The sequence below is a fragment of the Bipolaris sorokiniana genome, assembly GCF_000338995.1.
Source record: "Bipolaris sorokiniana ND90Pr unplaced genomic scaffold COCSAscaffold_7, whole genome shotgun sequence".
NCBI classification, from domain to species: domain Eukaryota; kingdom Fungi; phylum Ascomycota; class Dothideomycetes; order Pleosporales; family Pleosporaceae; genus Bipolaris; species Bipolaris sorokiniana.
The window spans coordinates 909,259-929,927 of NW_006911901.1; the positions used below are offsets into that span (position 1 = coordinate 909,259).

Genomic DNA, 20,669 nt, shown 5'->3' on the forward strand with positions numbered 1-20,669 from the left:
GCGGGATAACAAAAGTCAGCACGTGCATAAGTATTCTATCTGTCTGTGTCTGTGTCTGTGTCTGTGGGTGCTCAGGGCCCGCCCCATGCATGCGCGCAAACCACGGGAGCGCGCCTATTGATACTACACGCACACGTACACGCACACATACGGCACCAATGGGCAAACACATGTATACTTTTAGAGTAATGGGACCGCTTGCACCTTCCCGACACTGAGGTAGCGGTGGGTTGGCCCAGGCCCCCCACTTGTTCCTCGCTTCGCCATCCCATCCCACACCCGCTTAGCACGCCTAGCACGCCTCGACGCCCGTCTCGTATACTCCATCTGTTCAACGGCCGCGGCATAAACGCCACGACCCGCACCACTCTGCCCTGCAATAAGCAGTGATATCCCTTCGCCAGCCAGGTCCCAAGACCGAGATATCCGTTCGTCAATGCAACCTCATCCATACGTGGTGTAGTAGTCCTCGGCGCCAGTCACATGACCATCTACTAAGCCCGCTCTTTGTTCTCCCCAAAGACACTCGCATTCTGACGCATCAACAATGAGAAACGCCACACTACTACATAATTGCTACGTCACAGCAAGATAACTAAAAAAAAAAGTCCCAGACACAACGTTTCTTCTCCATACCTACTCACACAACCACACTCTTCTCTCTCAACGCCTGCAACCGCTCCGGCGTAACAACACTCAGCGCCATCGCACCCCCAATCACGATCCCCAGCAACAACACAAGCAGCAAATGCACCGGCTCCAACTTCTCCCTCGCCCCCTCCCTCGCCTGGTTCTCAGGCGCATACCTCCCCACCATCTTCTTCAACGGCGCCACGCCTTCCTTCTCCGCAAACTCGATCCCCCTCTTCATGCCCGGCAGCCCATCAATACTCTTCTGACTCTTCCACGCCCAATACCTGTCAATTGACTCTTCCTTGTTCCCTTCCTCGTACTTTTTCTGCTTAGTCGCAAAGTGCTTCTCGAGGATATCCCGGTGGCCCACGAAGTCGTAGTACGGGACGGAGAAGCCGCACGACGTTCCGCACTGGTGCACGTCGACGACGATGATGCTGCGCGAGCTGAATGCTGATGAGAGCTTGCGGTCTTGCACGAAAGCTTCGTACTCTGGGGTTCCGTTTTCCAGCGCCCGTCCTGTGCCCCAGATTCGAACGATTTTGGGGGGTCCCGTGAATGCTGTGAACTACAAAGTATGATGTTTTCAGCTGCTGTTAGACAAAAACTGTCATGGTATGTATTTTCGTCGTGACTCGCAAACCCGCCCATCTTGTGAGGAGAAAGAGGAAGCAAACTGGGAACTTACCATTACGCAAATCCGCCCATTCCCCGGCTCATGCAAATGCGCAGTCGTCTCCACCCCACTCCCCGTCATATCCATGTACCAAAACGTGCGTTCATCCAGCACCCCAAACTGCTGTCCCTGGCCCCCCTTGGGCGAAATGTTAATGTGACCATTGCCTGCCAGCGGTGCGGTGCCCACCCAGAACATTTTCTGTTCATGGATCCATGATACCAGGCTATCCGGAATTGTTTCATAAAAGACTCCCATTTTCTCTTTCTTCCTTTATTACTAATAAGAACTCGATGTTTTTGACCGTGCTGCTGAGAAGCTGAGTGAATGCGTTCCAATCGTTCTATCTCGTCATGTATTGTGAGAAGAGAAACGACAAAGATGCGTCAGCTTCAGACAAAAATAAACCACCTGCCAACTTATCACCTGGATGACTCAGTTAGTCCCACGTCCCAACTCGTAAGTACGCCCTGCATTCTACACACACACACACATATGAGCCCCTATTCTCGTTTCAAACTTTGAGGTACAACATCCCGCACTTCCGCGGCCGGAACCATCCTTACCTTGAACAAGACGCGCAAAAAAGGTGCAACTCTGGTCTGATCTCTGCCTCGATTTGGGTTTAGTAGCTGATCCTCTCTTCTGGTCTGTGCTTGTGCTGCTGCTCAACAGAACAAGTAACAAGCCAACCTGATCTCACGACGAATCAATCGGGAATACGGCAATTAGATGCCTTTGGGAAAATAGATACTGCAGGGACGCAGGGTGCAAAGGGGAACGATAGAACAACAAGGGGGGCTGGTGTCTTTTGGCGGAAAACAAGAGGTTGGGAAGCTTACTCTTACCCCACTCGGGACAGAATGCGGGGGGGGCGTAGTAGTAATACGGGTATGGTGCAAGGTGTGGAAAGCAAGAACCATTTCGTCAGCGCTATTCATTTTTTCTAATACAAAATGGGTTTCGAGTAATAATACATGGCTCCATGGGCTAGTACGAAATTGTGTAACAAACTTCATGCGGTATCAAGTATCAAAAACCACGCCATGGCCATGTTGAATATAGCCAAAGGCACATTGTTCAAGCATTCAACTCTCCTGAACTTACACCTCCCTATTCACTACAAAATAATCACTGATTTTATGTGGGAAAAAAAAAGATCACTTCACAGTCCATTGACTAACCCTCCAACTCCAATACCACTACAACACCCCCCTCATTTCCGAGGCAACTCCCTAAATACCTCTTTGAAAATCTTCTTACTATTGTATAGATTGACCAACCTCAACCGCTCGTTATCCAAATGTGCACTGTCACTTGCCTGGCCGCACGGAAGATGCGCAGCAGGCGCATTGAATTCCTTCTCCAAGAACCGGATACTGGGGATGGAACCACCCTCACGGATATAAAGAGGCTTGCGTGGAACACACTCCTCCTCCGTCGGATTTGGTGTGGAAGCAGCAGAGCCTGGATCGACTGCAGTGGAAAGAGACGGGTCGGAAGAATTGGCTAGGGTGTTCGACGTTGTGGGGACAGCGGATTTCTTAGTAGCAGAAGAGACTTCTGTTGCACTCTTTGAATTCGCTGAAAAGTAGTCCGAGGCTTTTGCAGCTGACATGCTCTCTCTCCTTTGGCCCAGTCGCGGACCCCATACCGACATGATGGCGCGTTCGAGCGTCTGGAATATTTCGTTGCCAAAGTCGCCCAACCATGGCTCAGCTTGATGGTCAATAGTAACCTTGAGTTCGTTTTTCGAGTCGAGTTGCTCAAACTCATCTTGCAGAAACGACTTCAGTGCCTTGGCTACATCCCCGGCTTCTTGGTTGGGTACCAGACGGATAGACAGAGCTGCCTTTGCAAGACGCGGGATAATGGTCGAGTTGTCTGGGCCCGATGTCTGGAAGCGATGTATAGTGAGAGAAGCCTCGCGCCATCTACGCATCAGTGATTGTGCCAATTCATCTGCGTCGCCCAGGTCAGGGTTGCAGCGCAAGAGCGTATTAGTGATCTCAGTGTACAGCTCCCTCTCATCATCAGCCAGAGGCAAGATGGGGTCATAGAAACCAGGAATCTGGACCTTGCCATGTCGAGCAGTCAATTTTGAAAGCAACATGACGAGGTCCTTGAGCGGCTCATCCAGTAGTGCGCTGCCGTCAACACCACTGTGCAAGTCCGGGTGCTTACTCTCAATCTGCACAGTAGCGTGAATTACGCCTCGCAGTCCATACGTCAGACATGGCACATGGTCATCGAGCCAGTAGCTGTTCGCTAGGAGAATCCAGTCAACGTCACCGATGAGGTCTTTCCTAGCCCGTACGGCCTTTTCAAAGCCACGAGAGCCACTTTCCTCTTCACCTTCGATGAGAAAAATGATGTCAGAATCTAGGCTCTGCTCATTGGCCAATTCATGTGCGGCATAGATGGCGGCCATGATGGGCCCTTTGTTATCGGATGCGCCACGGCCATACAAGTAGCCCCCTTCTCCTATAAGAGTGAAGGGATCATGCTTCCACTTGCGCTGCTCATTTTCTGCAGGTATGACATCGTAATGGCCGTAAAACAAAATCTTCTTTCGCGATGCCGCTGTGGCGGGGTTACCACGGAACTTGGCAAATACTATTGGGTTGTAGTCGGTAGTGTTGATCATCTCGGTTACGGCACCAAAATTCTGAAAAACCGATCTAAGGTAGGATGCACCTCGGCGGCAGTCTGCACGATACTTGGGCAGCGACGATACGGTCCGAAACGAGACGAATTGACTCAAAGACTCCACCATGAGATCTGCACACCACATTAGAAGTGCGGGTTCACGGATGCCAGCGTGTACGCACCATTGTTGCTTCTTCTTGTAGCGGCATCCGGCTCCGCGCAATCCTTAACCTCCCACACGACGACGGTGTTGTCATTGCCGCCCGTGACCAGTATTGACTTTTCCGCATAGCGAGTGAAGGCTGATGCGAGAATCAAGCCATCGTGTGCTTGGAAAGTCGTAATGGTCTCATAATGCTCGTTGAATTTCTGAGCACGTCAGATTGGCCCGCTCAAGCCCGCTCATACCAAGACTCACCTGCATAGCACCAGTCTTACCACCGGCATACAGAGCACCGGAGCCTAACGACAAGGTATGCACGTCGCCAGTGCTCGCCTTTAGGCTTCGCACTAGTTGCCTGGTCTCCAGGTCCCACACGTTGACTTCGCCATCGAAGCGTCCGCTGTACAGGAAAGACCCTTCTCTGACCAGGGACAGGATTGATTCGCCCTCTTCTCTCCCGTCTTCGAGTGTGTAGATGGCTGATATGCTGCCCCGCTGTGACGGATCTATTCTCCATAACAGGATGCGTCCGTCTCCACCTCCGGAAACTAGCACTTCTTCCGATGGTGCTTCGGGCAGTATGCCGCTCCCCACGAGCATGCAGTGTACGTATCCATAGTGGGCAAACTGACAGATGTCATGACTGTCGATCTGCAGTTCTTGTCCACCCGCTGCATCTCGCGGCCTTGTATCTGCGCCAGCAGGCCTTGGTGTTTGGGCACCACCGGGTCCGAGCGAGTCAAAGAATCTGTTCTTGCGCTCGGTCGGGCGTGAAGAGAGGCTGGGCGTGGGCCGGGTATCCTTTTCTTTCAAGTCATACCATTGTATGCTTGTATTTTGGGCGCCAAGGTATACAGTATGGTGTTGGGACGAGTAGGCGACACAGAAAATGTCACCAATGTCATAGGGAGACCAGAGGGCATAGAGATGCTTGAATGTCGACGTGCACCAGACCTGGCGAGTTAGTACGCACGCTCAGTGGACAGAAATAATCACTGACATTGACAATGGGGTCTGCCGCACTCGAGAAGAGCCATTTGCGGTCTTGCGACAGGCACAAGCCAAGCACGCTGCCCTTGTGCGCATGTATGACTCTACGAAGCTCGTAGGTATCGAGGCTGTAAACCTAATACGCCATCAGATGCAGGAAAGTTCAAAATTCTCTGCTGCCCGTACCAATATCTCTCCGCCCTGTGTGCCGGCAAAGATGTATTGCGAGGACAGTGCCAGTGCCAGGATAGACTTGTCGTGCTTCATGCGATGGGAGAGCGCGGGCGTTCGATCCATGAACGGGAGTGGGTGGTCCGGGTCTGCTGTGCCCACGGTGCCCATGGCGGTATCATCGTGCGGAGGGACTGCTGTGGGCATGGTCAGCCTGGCTCCAAAGTACGCCCTTGGTGTTGTTCCTGCATGGTCGCGTGTGATGGTTTGAGCGGGCAAGGGAGCGAGCGAAGCGATGACGGAGCTCTAGGGTCTAGGTGTGCCGCCTGCGGGGCTATCCATTGACTACGTGCCCAGCACACCACACCACACCTCGACCATGGTCACGGTCACGCGTCTTACGTACCTCTCAATTCCAAAAACTTCCTTCTGCCTTCTTCTGCGGTAATGGTCCGCGAAAAGGTACACATTGTGTTTCTGCCAGTTGAGCTGCAGCCTGAAATGAGATGCAAAGGGAAAATGGCACGGGCAGAAGTGTCTGTGCTATGCGAAGACGCACTCCCGGTCAAGGTATCTGAACAAGGAGATAGCGGCTCGTCGTCTTCGAGTACATCGTCGAGTGTCGTGTCGGAGAACGTCTCATCGTCTCTCGACGTCGACGAAGTCGCAGGAGAGCTCAGGCACTGGTGCTCACACATGGTGTCAGCGTCACCGCTCGTACATGGCGAGCGATGACCCTGAGATGGCGCCATCTTTGGGCTTGAAGGGTGTATCAGGACCAAGTGACGAGATACCTTAGCCCCTTTATCGCTGGTTCCTTTTGCTTGATTACCTTGCATGACTATGGCAATGTGATGAGAAGAAGGCTACCGATGCTCACGGCGATATGCAATCCATATGTGTGTATGGGAATGTCTCCCCTTCCATTGGGAGCATTCTGTCTACGCTACAACCAGCGCTCGACCATCACTCAAGGCTAGCAATGCATTGCATAAATGTGGTGTGCTTGACCGTTTGCGAAGCCGGATACGTGTTCGCATTGCGGAGAGCCAGCTCCGGAGTTACAGTCATGGCAGGCGCAGCAGTCACAGCGACGACGGCTTTGGGCTCGGCTTCCGTTTGGCCAGTGCTACGCGAAAAGACGTGGAAGAGGGTCGCTGGGTTACGCACCCACATAGTGATGCATACTTAAAGGAACGGGTGTGTTCCGTTAGCCATTGCAAACGTCAAGAATGGAGTGGTGATCGTCGGTCCACGGTGTGAAGTCGTGTTCTGCCCCGGCTGAGCGAAGAGTCACGATACCGACATTCCGATAGCAAAGGCCATGGCCAGTGCACCGGACAATTCGATACATACGTAGGTGGAAACCTAAGCTGTTACTACCGGTGAATATATGAAAAAGCAGCCTGAGAGTCGGTGGACGTGGGATGACGAGGAGGAGCCGCGAGCTCCAAGCCACAATGATGGCACACTTGGAGGGGAGCAGCCGCCGCTGATGTTACGGGGAAAAGAGGGAAAAAGAGAAGAGAAAAATAAAGGGCATGACCACGTCTTACGCAGCCTTGCATGCTATTACAATTATTGGGTGGTACGTAGTCACAACGAGAGGCCGGCAGCAGAAGCAGAGAGAAGGCCTTGGCACCGACCGCTGGCAGTCTGGACCCTTCGAAAAGCCACAGCTTCGGTGAGTTAAGGGATGCACCGCCACAGCATGCGCCATAGCATGCGCCACGGCAGGCGCGGTTCAGAACCGGGCAGGGCCAGTCAAGGGACTTTCAAGGGCCACTCCAGGGCCTGTCAAGGCCGGTCAAGACCAGCATCCCCCGCCCCCCAGCAGCGAAAAGTAGCGAAAAGTAGACTGGAGCGCTGCCAGCTGGTCACGCAAATCCCGCAGCCCCCTCCCCCCCCTCCGGGCGGCAGCTTGGGCATCAACCACAGTCTGCACCATGGCATCAGCACGCGCAGAAGCTGAGGCAGCACAGAGGGCTAGTCGGCCACTCGCAGCAGCGACACGTTCACCACGTCGGCAGCAAGAAACATAGTGGCTGGGCCGCGCGCCAATAGTATGCCCTGCCCAAAGGGATCTGATGCAGCGTCTCGCTGCCCGCATATCCGGCCGCCATGGTAGCGTCCCTAGCACCACCCATTGACACGGCGACACGCCTGCCCGCCTTGCCCCTCCTGTACTGGCCGAGACGACACGGCAGTCGCGTGGAGGCCTTCGATGCATCTTGCTTCCGGCCAGTCTGCGCCCTCGCAGCGGTTCCACTGTCATCATGGCCTGCGTGTCGCAGTTGGCGCAAAATCGCCTCACTCCCGAATCTACCCCCGACAGTAATCCCGCCAGGACTGTGACTCGCACTCCCCTTATAGAGCCCGCCACCCGCCCGCGACAAACAGACGGCCTAGGTGGAACCTTGTTGTGGAGTTGCGCCAGCTGCCCGTTTCCGCGAGCATTGATCCCTCCTGACCGCCTCACACACCGGAACCACAAGTACAACCACCCTCACCGCAACGCCCTTCTGGTCGCACAAAAACCCAGTCGTCCCGCCCGTTGTGCATACTGCAGGAACAACCTGCCCCTAGTACGTCAGGATGGCCGTAGGACTCGGTGAAACCATTACAGTGATCAACAAGAGCGGCAAGGTGGTGAGCAGTGTAAGTAGTCGACAAATTCAGCTAGCCCCTCTTTTACCCTACCCTCGCCTACATTACATACTACATACACATACTGACCACTCCCCTTCCAGAGCAAGCACATCTTTGGCGTCTTCAAGGAGGCCAAGGCTGCATACCGCGAGCGCAAGGCTGAAATTAAAGCTGAGCGCGATGCCGCTGTCAAGGAGAAGGAACTCTCAAAGAGCATAAATGCTATGCGCATCGATGACGACACCCGCTCCCAGACTTCCCATCGCTCAAAGGCATCCAAGTCTTCCAGGCGCCCTCCCCTAGAGCGCGGCCATACCGATGCTCCACGAAGCAGCCGCCATCGCTTCGAGGCTGACCTCAATGGCCAAGACTCACACGGAAAAGAGATTGCGAGGAGGCATTCCGACCAGCCCCGCGCCAAAACCGCCGACGTCGATATGGACCTCGCATACGGCGATGTGCCCCCACCCCTACCAGACACGCAGATCGAGGAGCTCGAATTGAAAGAAAAGGCCTCCAAGATCGAAATGCTTCTCGATGAGGCAAACGCCCTCCAGTACACAGCCACCGCCATCATCGAGAACCTACAGAAGAACCCAGAGGCGCTAGCCGCCGTCTCGCTTACGCTAGCCGAGATTAGCGCCCTCGTCACCAAAATGGGACCTGGTGTTCTCATGTCGCTCAAGGGCAGCTTTCCTGCAGTCGCTGCACTACTTCTCAGCCCTCAGTTTATGATTGCTGGAGGTGTTGCCGTGGGCGTTACTATTGTCGCCCTCGGTGGGTACAAGATCATCAAGAAGATCCAAACCCAAAACCAGTTCGACCCTCTCGAAGCCCCCGTGCAGCCCATGATTTCTCGTGCCGCTACTGCTCCCGCTGCCGTCCCCGCTGCCATAGAAGAGCCCAGTAACGAGCTGGATGAGCTTCAGCCGCAGGAACTCAGCCGCGTCGAGAAGTGGCGCCGTGGAATTGCTGACATCGAGGCCGAAAGCTGCGGTACCAGCGTCGATGGCGAGTTCATTACCCCCGGAGTATCACGAGAGCTTTGCGACGCGGGTATTCTTGATGAAGATGACCTCAAGTCGCGCCGCAGCACCAGGTCCAAGAGGACCACCACCAGCGAATCACGACACAAGTCACATCGTAGCAAGTCCAAGCCCTCTGAGTCCAAGTCCTCCGAGTCCAAGCGCGCTTCAAGTAAGGTTGGCAAGGATAGCTCGAGCAAGGTTGGAAAAGACAGCTCGAGTAAGGTTGGAAAAGACAGCTCAAGCAAGGTCGGTAGGGATAGCTCGAGTAAAGTTGGCAAGGACACCTCAAGTAAGAGCGGCAAAGAGAGCAGTAGGAAGAAGGAAAAGGAACCATCCGGCTTGAAGATGCTGTTCCGATCCCACACGGTTGCCGCTTAGACGAACCCCACGACCCACACAGTACAATTTCCTTTCTCATCATAGCGCGCGGCGTTCTTCTCAGCCTCTCATCGCAACAGTCAGCATTTAGCGTTTTTGGCTTTTTAGCCGTTGTATACATCTCATAGGACGACGCTTCCGCTTCTCAAAGGGTTTTGTGAACCCTGTCGTTTACTTTGTTGGCTCCAACTGCGAGTCTACTCTTATCCATTTTACTTTTACAATTTTCTGGGCGCAAAACGGAGGAACGAATTAATGCCTTATTCATGATATTTGCTACCGCGAATTTCTTTTTACTACGAACAGTCCTCCTTTCAACGCACCGCGTGTCTTTAATGTAAGCATAACGTTAGTACAAAGATTATCTCAACATTGTTACGTTTCTATCTAGAAATCTGAAATTGGAATCATGTCTGCTTTGTGAGCCATGCACTCGACCTGAACTTGAACAAACTTCTATCTATCATACCTCGTTCCATCCCGCCTCGTACCTTGCAGCATTACGAACTACTTAGCGTGGCAGTGGCGTACCTAGCCGAATAGCTTGATGCACATAGAGAAGTGTGTGAGGCTAAGGTGGGTTTAGAAGTCACTGACTCGTGTAGCAGACCTTCGCGCAGGTACGCTTGTCGTTGTTTGTGTATTCGCCTTTTCGCTTACCGTACCTTTCACTAGTTGCACGATGAGAATCATTCAAGGTCTAGTATCACGTGCATGGGGGAAACGATTAACATATTGTATTCTCATTTATGAGTTTTCTCTTCAACGCAGTAATATCTATTATTCATGTGCAGAGAAAGTACGGCTGAAGCTAAGTACAAGATATCATTAAAAAACAGCATATATCTACGAAAGAGCAAGATTGAGAGAAAACAAATTCATCGCTTCATCTCAACACAACGAATTTCTTAAATACTCGTCCACTCATACACCGGCAACTGCGACTCGTCCGGCTTGTCATTCGGCAACAACTTATACACCTTGCTCTTCGCCACTGCCCACGCAATCGCATCCCGCAAGCGAAGCCCCCACTCCGTTTGCGGAAACGCCATCTGCGGGAATCCCGGCGGTAACGTCCCATCCACCGCCTGAACCGGTCTAAACACCTTCTCATACCTCTTCAACGCATCCGGCACATCCTCGCTCCTCCGCACTTTGCCCAGCTCACCCGCCAGATAATACGCGCCCTGCACCGCAAGCGTCGTCCCGCTCCCAAACGTCGCGTGCGCTGCGTCACCGAGCAGCACAGCGCGGTGGTTCGTCCACGTAGGCAACTTGACGTACGCCGACCGACTCATGTAAAAATCGTCACTACGATGCATTCCCTTTAATATCCGTTGGGCCTGCCACCCTGCATCCTTGAAGTACTCGGTCAAAAACTCTTTCTGGGCTTGCGGTCCCCCTTCCATTGCCTTTTCGGCGGCTGGATCACGGTGGCCGTGCGCGGGCGTCGTGACGCCCATGTAGCATCCCACTGTCCTGTCGTTGCGGTGCGGACGGAGCATGAGGGCGAGGCCCTTGGGTGCGTTGTACCAGTACCAGTGGTTTGTATCAGATGGTATACGAGGGATGCTGAAGTACGCAATGTACTGGCCGATGAAATTGTAGCAGTTCTTCTGCGCCTCGTCGCTCAGCACCATCGAGCGGATTCGCGAGGTGGAGCCGTCGGCGCCGACAATGAGGTCGAAAGAGTCGGTGGTACCGCTGTGGAATTGCACGTTTACTTTGTCGGAGGTTTGCGAGACGCTGGTCACGTGGTCGCCGTATTGGTACTGTACGTTTGGCGCATTGCGTGTTGCGTCGAGGAAGATACCGCAGAGATCTGCGCGTAGGATTTCGTACTCGGATGTGAATGCCTCGCCTTTTCCGAATTCGGCGATGATCTTGTTGGAGGCGTTGACGAGGCGGGTGCCTTGTTCGGTTGTGTTGCGTGCGAGTACTTCTGGCAGCAAGTTCATCTTGTCAACTATGGAAATGGCTGTACCGCGGATCTCAATTGATTGGCCTGTTACTCGGGGTGAGGGGGAGCGCTCGAGAACTGTGATGGAAGCATTGAGTCGCGCTCTTGTGAGCCAGTATGCTAGACATGAGCCTGCGATGCCGGCGCCGTTGATAAGGACTTTGAGTTGGGGAGGTGTGGATAGTGCCATGCTGTGGTATTGAGTATCTGCTTGAAAGATGTGGTTAGAGCACGATATTCATCGAGCAGCAGAGAAGGTTTTATATACTCCACTAGTACATCGTGGTCTTCATCAAGGCATCCATATCACGGAGTTCGGGCGTATTCATCCTGCCGTCGCAAATCTTCCTCTACATAGAAAGGGCGCGATTTTGTCCCACACCGCTGCAAAGCTCAGACTATGTTTGCTGACGCTTGCTGGGATAATATGGAAATGTATGGCAAGAATTCATCTCGATATCAAATTTTCTGCACTCTGATTGTGCTGCGCGGAATGCTACAAGTGAGCAAAGGAGACGTGCGCTGTTAACCACATTCCGATCGGTACTTAGAAGTTCCCGTTCCCCAATCGCCCCGCTCCCCAGCACACGGCCATCAGTAGTCCCCGAATCCTCCCCCTCGAAAAATACCCCACAGGCCAGGCAAATATGTAGCATTTCGATGCTGATGCCCCAGCTACTACGTCATGAAATCCAGTTAACATGATTGGACAATTCCCACCACGCAAGGCCACCCATCAACACCAATACTAATGACTCCAAAATGCATTCACACCACACGCAACACTTGTACCACACTCACTAGTTCCTACCATCTCTTACAATCATGGCCCGCATCCTCATAACCGGCTCGTCCGACGGCCTCGGCCTCGCCGCTGCCCAGCGCCTCATATCCCAAGGCCACACCGTCGTCCTACACGCCCGCAACCCACAGCGCGCCGCCGACGCCACCACCGCCTGTCCCGGTGCCGAAACAGTCGTAACAGGCGACCTATCCAGCCTCTCTGAAACCAAGGACCTAGCAGCTCAAGTCAACAAATTGGGTAGCTTTGACGCTATAATCCATAACGCAGGCTTATTCCGTGGTCCGGTGCGTAAAACAAACGAGGGCATCCCCGCGCTGGCGGCTGTAAATACAATTGCGCCGTACGTTCTTACTTGTCTGATTAATCGCCCCAAACGCCTGGTTTTCTTGTCCTCGGAAATGCACAAGTATGCTGCAGCGAAGGAGCTGGATGATCCGCTGTGGAAGACGCGCGGAGACGCGGCGTATAGCGAGAACGCCGCGTATTGTGCGAGCAAGCTGCACAACGTCATGTTTGCCAAGGCGTTTGCGCGCAGGTGGCCGGAGGTCAGGAGTAATGCGTTGGATCCTGGGTGGGTGGCCACGAAGATGGGGGGTAGTTCTGCGCCGGAGAGTATTGATGCGGCGGTTGAGAGTTATGTTATGCTTTCGGTAGGGGAGGAAGAGGAGGCGGCGAAGAAGAGTGGGTGCTATTTTCATCCTAGTAAGCGGGAGGGAAAGCCGCTGGAGGCTGCGGAGGATGAGAAGGCGCAGGATAGGTTGTTGGAGGTTTGTGCGGAGTTTTCTGGCGTTGGACTGCCGTGATATGTTGACACGATCAAGTGGTAATGCATGATTACAATTAAAATTTACCAGTAAAAGTATATATTGTTACGCCAACAACTTCGTTAGAACCTCATTGTCTGCGCACTACATAAGAAATACTAACTACATTGTTTAATAGTTGCACCACCATGTCAGCAAAGGAAATCATCTAAGCTCGAAAGAGAGCCAGTCAGTCACTTCGTCCGACCTTGTAGTCTTCTCCTCATCCTCTCCGTCTATAACTTGCTGTTCATCTCGTTGAGCACGCACATAGCGGGTTCCAGTCCTCGCCGCAAGCCTCTTTGCAACTTCGTTGGCTTCAACCAGACTAACCAGTTTTCTCTTTCGACCCTGGCTTTGCTGTGCAGCACTGTCTTTGCAAATTTGCAATAATTCCGTAATGCTGGAGCGATGCTCTCGGGGGCTCTCAATAAACGATTCTGGGTCCCTTCCAAGTATGCCTTTGGCGTTTCTGCGCCTGTAATATAATGCACCGAATTGTCTCGGATCTGCAAGCCGCTGAGGGGGCGAAAGTGGTGGCGGATTACTGAAGACCTTTTCTGAAAGATAAGAATCTTCTGCAATTTCGAATGGGGTGCGTCCCGATGCATTTTCGAAGAAGAGGGTTTGGGGGCGTTGGTCCAGCATGACGCGTAGCAATGTGTCTGCACGGTACCTGACTACAGCGTGGACAGGGGTATCTCCATCGCCATTGATGATCCCAAGATCCTCGCCTTTGCTGAACTCAAGCAACAGCTTAAGGGTCTCCTCGTGCTTTTCCTTGTCAAAGCTATATTCCCGACTCTGTACATTGACATGAACCCAACGTGCAAGCGGCGTAGCTGCACCGGGCGCGCTCTGAGTTCGCTCGAGAAACAAGCTAGGAATAAGACGAGTATCAATCAAGTCCAACATCTCACGAATGACGCTGGTTTTAACTTTGCAAGCCTGATAGAATTCCAGTATGGAGTGAACAATGTTGTCTCCCTCGTTGTTCCGTGTTGTTTGATCAGCGCCGGCTTCTATAAGAATCTTGGCCATTTCGACACGATGGAGAGCGAAAGCGAGATGCAGGGGTGTCATACCGTTTACCGAACGTTTTTCGAGAACTTCAGGGTGGGACTTGCACAGTTGCCGAAGCAGGTACAAAGTTTCCTCACTCTTCTGGCTCAGCACGGCACAGTGTAGTAGCAAGTGAGAGTTCAGACCGAGCCATTTGGTAATGGATGCCTCAAGCCCACCCTTGGTTTTTCCGAGATTCTGAATCCGAACGTCGTCGCGATGACTATCCGCAAATTGCAAATAACAACGCAACGGAGAATCACTCAAGAACCACTCGACACTCTGCAAGTTCCCACAATGAGCCGCACACAGCAATGGTGGATGTTGCATGTCACGAACTTTGTCACTGGTATCTCTTCCAGCGTTTGCCCAATCTGCTCGCTTCTTGCCATGAACAGAGAGTCCTTGGTAGTACCTTGGCTTCATGGGTATCTCAATACCACTCTTTTGGACAAGATCGTTTAGTGGAAATCCTGCTCCAGTAGACTTGATAATTTTCTCAAGCAGTTGCACTCGACCAAGACGAATCGCATACAGGAAGTCGATTTCAGAGAAAGTAAAGAATTTTGGACTGGTGTCATCGGAGGCAGACGAGTCGAGTCGGGTATATTCTTCGCATTTTGAAATCAAGAAGTCGAACAAATTAGCGTCGTCCAAGTATATTGCGAATTGGAACAGATTGCGAGGTTGACCAATATTTTTTCCTCGATTTTCTTGACTTTGGTCGCCACCTAATATCTCCAGCCTCGATGACGAGCTATCATTCGCGATAAACTCAAACATAGGGCAACCCCAGTTGATCATCTCTAGGGGTTGTATCGTGCTTCTGACTTGACTTTGTACCTCACCGACATTCTCAATTGTAAATTGGTCGTTCACAATTTCAGAGTAAATCTCGATTTCATCTTGATCGTCATCGGTGCTGCTGTCATCTTCGTCGTCTTGTTGTATTATGTGTCTAGCCGAGGGCTTTTGCTCTGAGCTGTATTGCGCTTGCGCAATCTTGAGGATAGCTGTTGCAATGTCATAGTGCTTGCGTAGCAAAGCAACAGATAACGGTGAAAAGTCCTCTGAATCCTTAACGGCAATTTGAAGAGGAGTTTGGTTGTCACCCCAGATAGCTAGGGTGAGCATCCTGATTGTTGCGAGATCACCCTTCCAGCATGCTTCAAATAGCTCGACGTAAGCTTTCCTTCGCTCCTCTGTCAAATCCGGAAGACGGAAGGTCAGGTTCTGGCTCCATGGCTTTGGATTTTCCCGGTAGTGGTGATAATAATTGGGTGGTGGAATTTCCGGGCCTACAAGCTCAGGGTGAAGCTCCTCCAAGGTCTTCGCGCCGCGTTCAACCAAGCGGCGCTCAAGCACCTCGAACTCTTCGACTAAAGACTCGACTGCCGCCTTCTTTTCAGCAGTACCCTTTGGTTCTTTCTCCGGCTCCACCCATTCTTGATGCCTCTTCAAGTCTTTCTCATACTTTGTCCTAGCGTCTTCAATCTGCTTCCTCACAACTAAATGAGAGTAAGTACCAGGTTTGTAGTGTTGAAGGTAATGGGCTTCGTCTTGTAGTGGAATTGGCAGAGTCTGAGAATAATAGATGATGTTATCCGTCCAACCAGTGGAACTCAATTGGCCGTCTACGCCATCGATTTTGCCCATCGTCGTAAACACACGTAGGGACTTGATCCTCTTACGAACCGAGTCCAACAAAGTACCCGCATCATTCTGCAAGTTTTCCGGGTAATGACGCTTCCTCCAGGCGCTCTCAGAAAGACAATTGATGTCTGCACCAGCATCCAGGAGCATTTCGACTACCGAAGGCAGATCAGAGTGGAGAGCAGTGAATACAGGTTGCTCAAACCCTTCCCTAAAGTACCACATATTTCTCTCAGTGTCGCTCCTCATGTGAACATTGCTTTTGACAGATGAGATATAAGTATCGAAATCAATCTCGGGTTTGGCCCCGAGCTCTAGCAGTAGCTCGACCGTTTCGGGATCACTACCTTTTATAGCGGTATTCAAGATGCTCTTTACATCTGGTTGATATCCACTGTTACTCCAAGAAAGATGGTTCGCGGCTCGTTCTGCTGCAGGTCGATTTGATGAAATCATGGTTTGCACTAGGTCCTTTCCATACGCAGCAAAGTAGCTCAATGCTGTCATGTTATCGACGTCTGCTTGAGCTGGCGAGGCACCAAGACTGATAAGTAACTTGGTCATATCCTTGGCCTTCTCAGGGGGGAGATGCAGTGCGAGGACCAATGGGAGAATTGCAGCCCGCGGCGATTTGTCATGGGAGTTTACAAGCTTGATAGGCAGTAACACATCAGCTCCAAAGTCTTGGACGAGCATTTTCACCGTGTGCACATGGCCGTTTGCAATGGCAAGATGCAGTGCGGATACTGGCGCATCCCAGGCCAACACGTTGATGTCATAAATATCGGGTTCACCATCTACGTCTTCGGGTAGTGTGTTCTGACTTTGCGTTTCCTGGCTCCTGATTTTTACGAAAGAGCCTTCCGTCATCGCGTCGTCATTCTCAGACTCTTCATCAAGAGAATTGGCCTCGTCTTCATCCGTGTCGTTTTCCTCTTCCAATTCTGCAGAGACCACATTACTGCCTTCTTTTGGAACTTTGTGTTGGGTCTGCTTAAAAGCCTCCTTTTCTGCTTCCTTTTCTTCATTGGCTTCGCTCCTGGTAAGAAGTGCTCTGGCCATCTCGGTTTCACCACGCATAGCCGCGAGATGAAGAGCAGTCTTTCCGTCAAACAGGCGGGAGACAAGCCGAGCACCTGCATCAATGAGAGCTTGTACAACCTCCAGTGTGGATGTCGTGACTGCCAGATGAAGTGGAGTACGGCCGGTGTAGTCACGCTGGTTGGGATCAGCACCTTCTTGGCTCAGCCAATCCTGGACATGTTCAAGATCGCAGTCTACAATCGCGCGACATAGTCTTGCAGTATTGCCAACATAGGCCATATCCGTCCAGTCGTCATCGGTAAGAGGATGGAATGACCCAATAGCCTGGCGTCCCGGGTCATCTTTCATGAATGACAGATTCCCGGATACATAGATCTTTCCCTCCTCTGCTGCAATTTCTTCTTCTTCAGGCGTGACTGGCTTAGGACAGTAGCCACAACAATCCACTATTACATCAGTCGCATTCCCAAAGAATGCGGGGTGGCGATGCAGTGCAGTCTCTCGGGTTTTTGGCCGGTTCCACTCTGCATTGAGTAGCAGGTCCTTCGCGTACAACAACCTTTCAATCTTTCGTGCAGAATATTTTGGCCCATATGGAATAGTGAAGGTATGGTAGTTACTGACTTCATCAGTCTCCACCCATTCTGCAACATCCTCTTCGTGCATGTCTTTCATATTTCCCCGTAGCTTTCGTGTAGGCCGTTGATCGATCCGCGGTCTGCCACGCTCAGTGCGACGCTCGTTGACGTACGCCTCTCGAGCAGTGCTGCTGGGCAGCTTCTCAAGAACCAACAGCCTGGCAAGACCAAGCGTTCGCCCAAACGAACGTTCAAACAGCGTCGGGTCAATGCGAGAGCGATCGAGAAGCGGCCAGTAAACTTCAAACCCTCTGCGCGCGTACTTGGAAAGGCGATTCTCGTACGAGGGAGAGCGACGGGTCAAATCGATCGTGTTGACTTGGGTCATGAAGGCAGCCAAAGCACGCGGACTGGCATAGACTTGTTTCCCGTCATACGCAACACAAGAGCAGTCCACATCGAAACCCGTAAGAATCTCAGATATAGACCTGTAGATACGTAGAACGATTTGGACATGGCGAGTTGGGTACTGAGAAGCGATAGTGATGGCGTTCTTGGTACGGATCGTAGTCGTCTCAGTCAGGATCGAGTCCTTGATTCGCTGTTCAATCTGCTTGATCTTCTCGATAGCCTGTTCCTCACTGAGGCCATAGAGAAAGAGATCGACATCAGAAGCAGGTGCCAAATTTTGATGGTAGTACTCTCGGAGGGCTCGCTTGGAAGATTTATGCTGCTCAGAGACTGGCAATAAGGATGTCACAACAGAACTGCCTGCAGCCACAACATTGGACCAGTCCAAGTCAACAATAGATGACTCGGAGAATAATTGAAAGTTTGTTTGGAAGTCGCTGAGCGATGTCACGACCGCTGGAGAGCCATTGGGTTTACGCTCCGCTTTGCTGAGAGGCATGATATAACGTTGGCGTTCAGCTTCGGTTTCGTCTGCGAGGTTGCGAGCACGAACTCTCAACTCATGCTCGTGCCCTGAAAATATAGGGACGACATTGGGAATTGCTAATGCTGGGTGTTCTGGTTGTTGGGCAAAGACCTTGCGTAGTTTGGCATCGTATTCTTGATATGGAGCAATCAACTCAGGCAATGGCTTGTCTGGATGACTAGAAACATGCGCGATCCAGTCGTCATGCTTGGCTGGGAGCGGAGGAAGCTCCATTGATGTCGATATCTGCTGTTGCCCCTTCATGATGGGACTGAGGATTTCTGCAATGGCGGGATGTGACGTCAATGCAATAAAGTGGATAGGTTGGAGAAGTGAGGGAGAATGGTACTACAACGTGGATTTAAGTATCTGCATTGGCAAACTGCAGAACTCTACAAACTGCTTGATTGTATCCTTTTACAATTGAATATACGATGCAAGGGTCAATCTAACGACATGAAAGCGGGGTTCTCAGGCAGCCATCGCTCATCGGGGTTAGAAGGCGCGTCGTTGCCTGGCTAAGCAGGCAGCCACCAATCAAGAGCGAGACTAAGGATTGGCGCTGACACGTCCTCTACGCGAAATCATGTGACCATAGACTTGTGGTAATTTATCGATAATTGCGAATTAAACTGGACATTGTGCTGCCTGGGTCTACTGCATCATAAGGACCAATAATATAGCAAGACAATGTTTGGCATGAAGTCTGTAGTCGATGTAAACAGCCATCTGACCAAGGACAGCAAATAAGCTCAAAGAGCAAACAGGCAAAAGACTCACTTCAATGTCTATAGTGATACTTGGTATAGCGCTTTCACCAAGTACTCTATCCAAAAGCCTCGGTTCAGTGAATACCACTAACATTAGATTACTCATCTTCTCAGAAGCGTACGAGCAAACACCCACCCACATACACGAGAAACCTCCGACACCGCAATCCAAAATCGTCCACATTCCCATTTCCCAGCAACAAAGCCTTACCTTCCCCTTCCATCCCTCTCCGCAATCTCGCTACTGTATGCACCCTGACATCTCATGTGCACAAAAACACAAGCCGGCGCTTAATCCGCTAATACCAAGGTCAACCCAAAAAAAGGGAGACGACAAAAAAACTGGTTCTAACCCTCGTATTCTACCATGTTCATACCCCCACCCATAGAACAAGGTTGCTATCGCGCTAATGCAAGGCACAAAAGTCAGGCCCGCCCCACTAGCCCCCCTTGCTCGGGCATGACTAAAAAAGAAAGATTGCCATGCCAGATCCAAGAGCATGGCGAAGAAATTAATCACGAGAAAAAGGGTATGACGACACGTGCATAACCTGTCTTTGTCTGTCAAGCAAAACCCGTCAATTAATTGCATCAGACGATATAATGCGACTGTACAAGTTCGTTTCCCAAGAAACAAAGAGCAGATAGTTCCGTCTCAACCAAACACACAGCCTACAATAAAAAAAAGTCCTAACATGTGAAATTGTGGCTTGCGCATTCAAGTACTTGCGGGGGTTCAAAAACCCAAAAACCCAAAAACAGGACCAACTAGTTCCCTTAGTCCAGACATGCAGGGAAACTCTATAGTAAGGGAGCCGACCGCCACCCTCCCCTGTTCACGTGCCCGTCTGTCTTCGGGGTGCCTGAGGAACACAAGCACGGGACGTCTATCTGCGTATTCGCGAATCGGCAAATGTCGAGTTTGCCCTGAATAAGTTGCTCCGCAAAAACGCATAGGTATGGGGAAAATAAGATTTCCCACTTCGGATTCGCATTTCGCCTCGTTTAGGCAAAATAAACAGACACGAGGTGCGAGATTTGCAAAAAAAGTGCCGAGAAAAGAAAAACAAAGAAGTTATGAGTCGAGTGCAAGCAAAAAAAAAACTCGCGAACAAGAACAGCGTGAGTAAAGGGTACGTCCGTAAGAAAAAATAAGAGTAATGCCAAGCTCATGCGACTAAGTAAGGTATTGTCGGTCAAACTCTACCATTAGGGAAAAACAAAACAAAAAAGAGAGGCGAACAAAGCCAACCAACCAAACCAACCAAAACCAGATTTAAGCTTTTCAAGCTACTATCAACTTTTGCACATCACCATCACCGTCGCGTCTCCACCTCGAAATCCTCCGGAAATTTAACTACGGAGATTTAATAAAGTAAAAAATTCGAGTAAAAGAAAACGAAAAAAAAGAAATCCCCGACGACCATGGGATTGCACGCTTTCGGATCTACTAGCACGGTCCACAGCAGTCTAGAAGACGACGACGCTATAGTACCAAGCACAGTAGCAGGCAGCATACGCATCCTCTGGGCCTCATGGTGCGACGTGCTACTCGCGTATTGCAATGTCGACAGTAGCAGCAGCAGTAGCGAGGAGCAGCAGACATGGTATTTGCGATACCACGGCACAGGTCTAAGCCGGTCGCAACAAGACTATTTGCACAAGGCCAGCCGAGGCAATGCACTTGCAAGAGCGCTTAGAGGAGACAAAGAAGAAGAAG

General features: G+C 51.4%; 6 protein-coding genes across 6 annotated transcripts; 2 read left to right on the forward strand and 4 right to left on the reverse strand.

Annotated features, from left to right (window-relative positions):
- Positions 1–392: 392 nt before the first annotated feature.
- Positions 393–1,692, reverse strand: COCSADRAFT_36841 (uncharacterized protein). The gene is made up of 2 exons (XM_007701613.1): positions 1,322–1,692; positions 393–1,201 (listed from the first exon to the last, which is right to left on the reverse strand). The coding sequence occupies exons 1-2, from the start codon at positions 1,565–1,567 to the stop codon at positions 641–643; spliced, it is 807 nt and encodes a 268-aa protein (XP_007699803.1). The 5' UTR covers positions 1,568–1,692; the 3' UTR covers positions 393–640.
- A 532-nt stretch (positions 1,693–2,224) lies between these two features.
- On the reverse strand, positions 2,225–5,558 carry COCSADRAFT_36842 (uncharacterized protein). The gene is made up of 5 exons (XM_007701614.1): positions 5,298–5,558; positions 5,122–5,247; positions 4,377–5,075; positions 4,141–4,327; positions 2,225–4,090 (listed from the first exon to the last, which is right to left on the reverse strand). Exons 1-5 carry the CDS (start codon positions 5,487–5,489, stop codon positions 2,526–2,528), a joined length of 2,769 nt encoding a protein of 922 aa, XP_007699804.1. The 5' UTR covers positions 5,490–5,558; the 3' UTR covers positions 2,225–2,525.
- A 1,894-nt stretch (positions 5,559–7,452) lies between these two features.
- COCSADRAFT_36845 (uncharacterized protein) lies at positions 7,453–9,761 on the forward strand. The gene is made up of 2 exons (XM_007701615.1): positions 7,453–7,940; positions 8,033–9,761. Exons 1-2 carry the CDS (start codon positions 7,878–7,880, stop codon positions 9,335–9,337), a joined length of 1,368 nt encoding a protein of 455 aa, XP_007699805.1. The 5' UTR covers positions 7,453–7,877; the 3' UTR covers positions 9,338–9,761.
- A 343-nt stretch (positions 9,762–10,104) lies between these two features.
- COCSADRAFT_36846 (uncharacterized protein) lies at positions 10,105–11,785 on the reverse strand. The gene has a single exon (XM_007701616.1). The coding sequence runs from the start codon at positions 11,485–11,487 to the stop codon at positions 10,246–10,248; it is 1,242 nt and encodes a 413-aa protein (XP_007699806.1). The 5' UTR covers positions 11,488–11,785; the 3' UTR covers positions 10,105–10,245.
- Positions 11,786–11,929: 144 nt separating this feature from the next.
- COCSADRAFT_36848 (uncharacterized protein) lies at positions 11,930–13,005 on the forward strand. The gene has a single exon (XM_007701617.1). The coding sequence runs from the start codon at positions 12,123–12,125 to the stop codon at positions 12,903–12,905; it is 783 nt and encodes a 260-aa protein (XP_007699807.1). The 5' UTR covers positions 11,930–12,122; the 3' UTR covers positions 12,906–13,005.
- On the reverse strand, positions 12,988–18,493 carry COCSADRAFT_357209 (uncharacterized protein). Its single transcript, XM_007701918.1, has one exon. It carries the CDS (start codon positions 18,441–18,443, stop codon positions 13,071–13,073), a length of 5,373 nt encoding a protein of 1,790 aa, XP_007700108.1. The 5' UTR covers positions 18,444–18,493; the 3' UTR covers positions 12,988–13,070.
- Positions 18,494–20,669: the final 2,176 nt, after the last annotated feature.

Bases quoted from the DNA above. Each gene is read 5' to 3' on its own strand.
- COCSADRAFT_36841 (XM_007701613.1), bottom strand. From the start codon at position 1,567: ATGGGAGTCTTTTATGAAACAATTCCGGATAGCCTGGTATCATGGATC. The intron at 1,202-1,321 runs GTAAGTTCCCAG...CATACTTTGTAG, and splicing joins ATGGGCGGATTTGCGTAATG to TTCACAGCATTCACGGGACC.
- COCSADRAFT_36842 (XM_007701614.1), bottom strand. From the start codon at position 5,489: ATGCCCACAGCAGTCCCTCCGCACGATGATACCGCCATGGGCACCGTG. The intron at 5,076-5,121 runs GTCAGTGATTAT...CTAACTCGCCAG, and splicing joins CGGCAGACCCCATTGTCAAT to GTCTGGTGCACGTCGACATT. The intron at 4,091-4,140 runs GTGCGTACACGC...TGTGGTGTGCAG, and splicing joins TACAAGAAGAAGCAACAATG to ATCTCATGGTGGAGTCTTTG.
- COCSADRAFT_36845 (XM_007701615.1), top strand. From the start codon at position 7,878: ATGGCCGTAGGACTCGGTGAAACCATTACAGTGATCAACAAGAGCGGC. The intron at 7,941-8,032 runs GTAAGTAGTCGA...CTCCCCTTCCAG, and splicing joins GCGGCAAGGTGGTGAGCAGT to AGCAAGCACATCTTTGGCGT.
- COCSADRAFT_36846 (XM_007701616.1), bottom strand. From the start codon at position 11,487: ATGGCACTATCCACACCTCCCCAACTCAAAGTCCTTATCAACGGCGCC.
- COCSADRAFT_36848 (XM_007701617.1), top strand. From the start codon at position 12,123: ATGGCCCGCATCCTCATAACCGGCTCGTCCGACGGCCTCGGCCTCGCC.
- COCSADRAFT_357209 (XM_007701918.1), bottom strand. From the start codon at position 18,443: ATGAAGGGGCAACAGCAGATATCGACATCAATGGAGCTTCCTCCGCTC.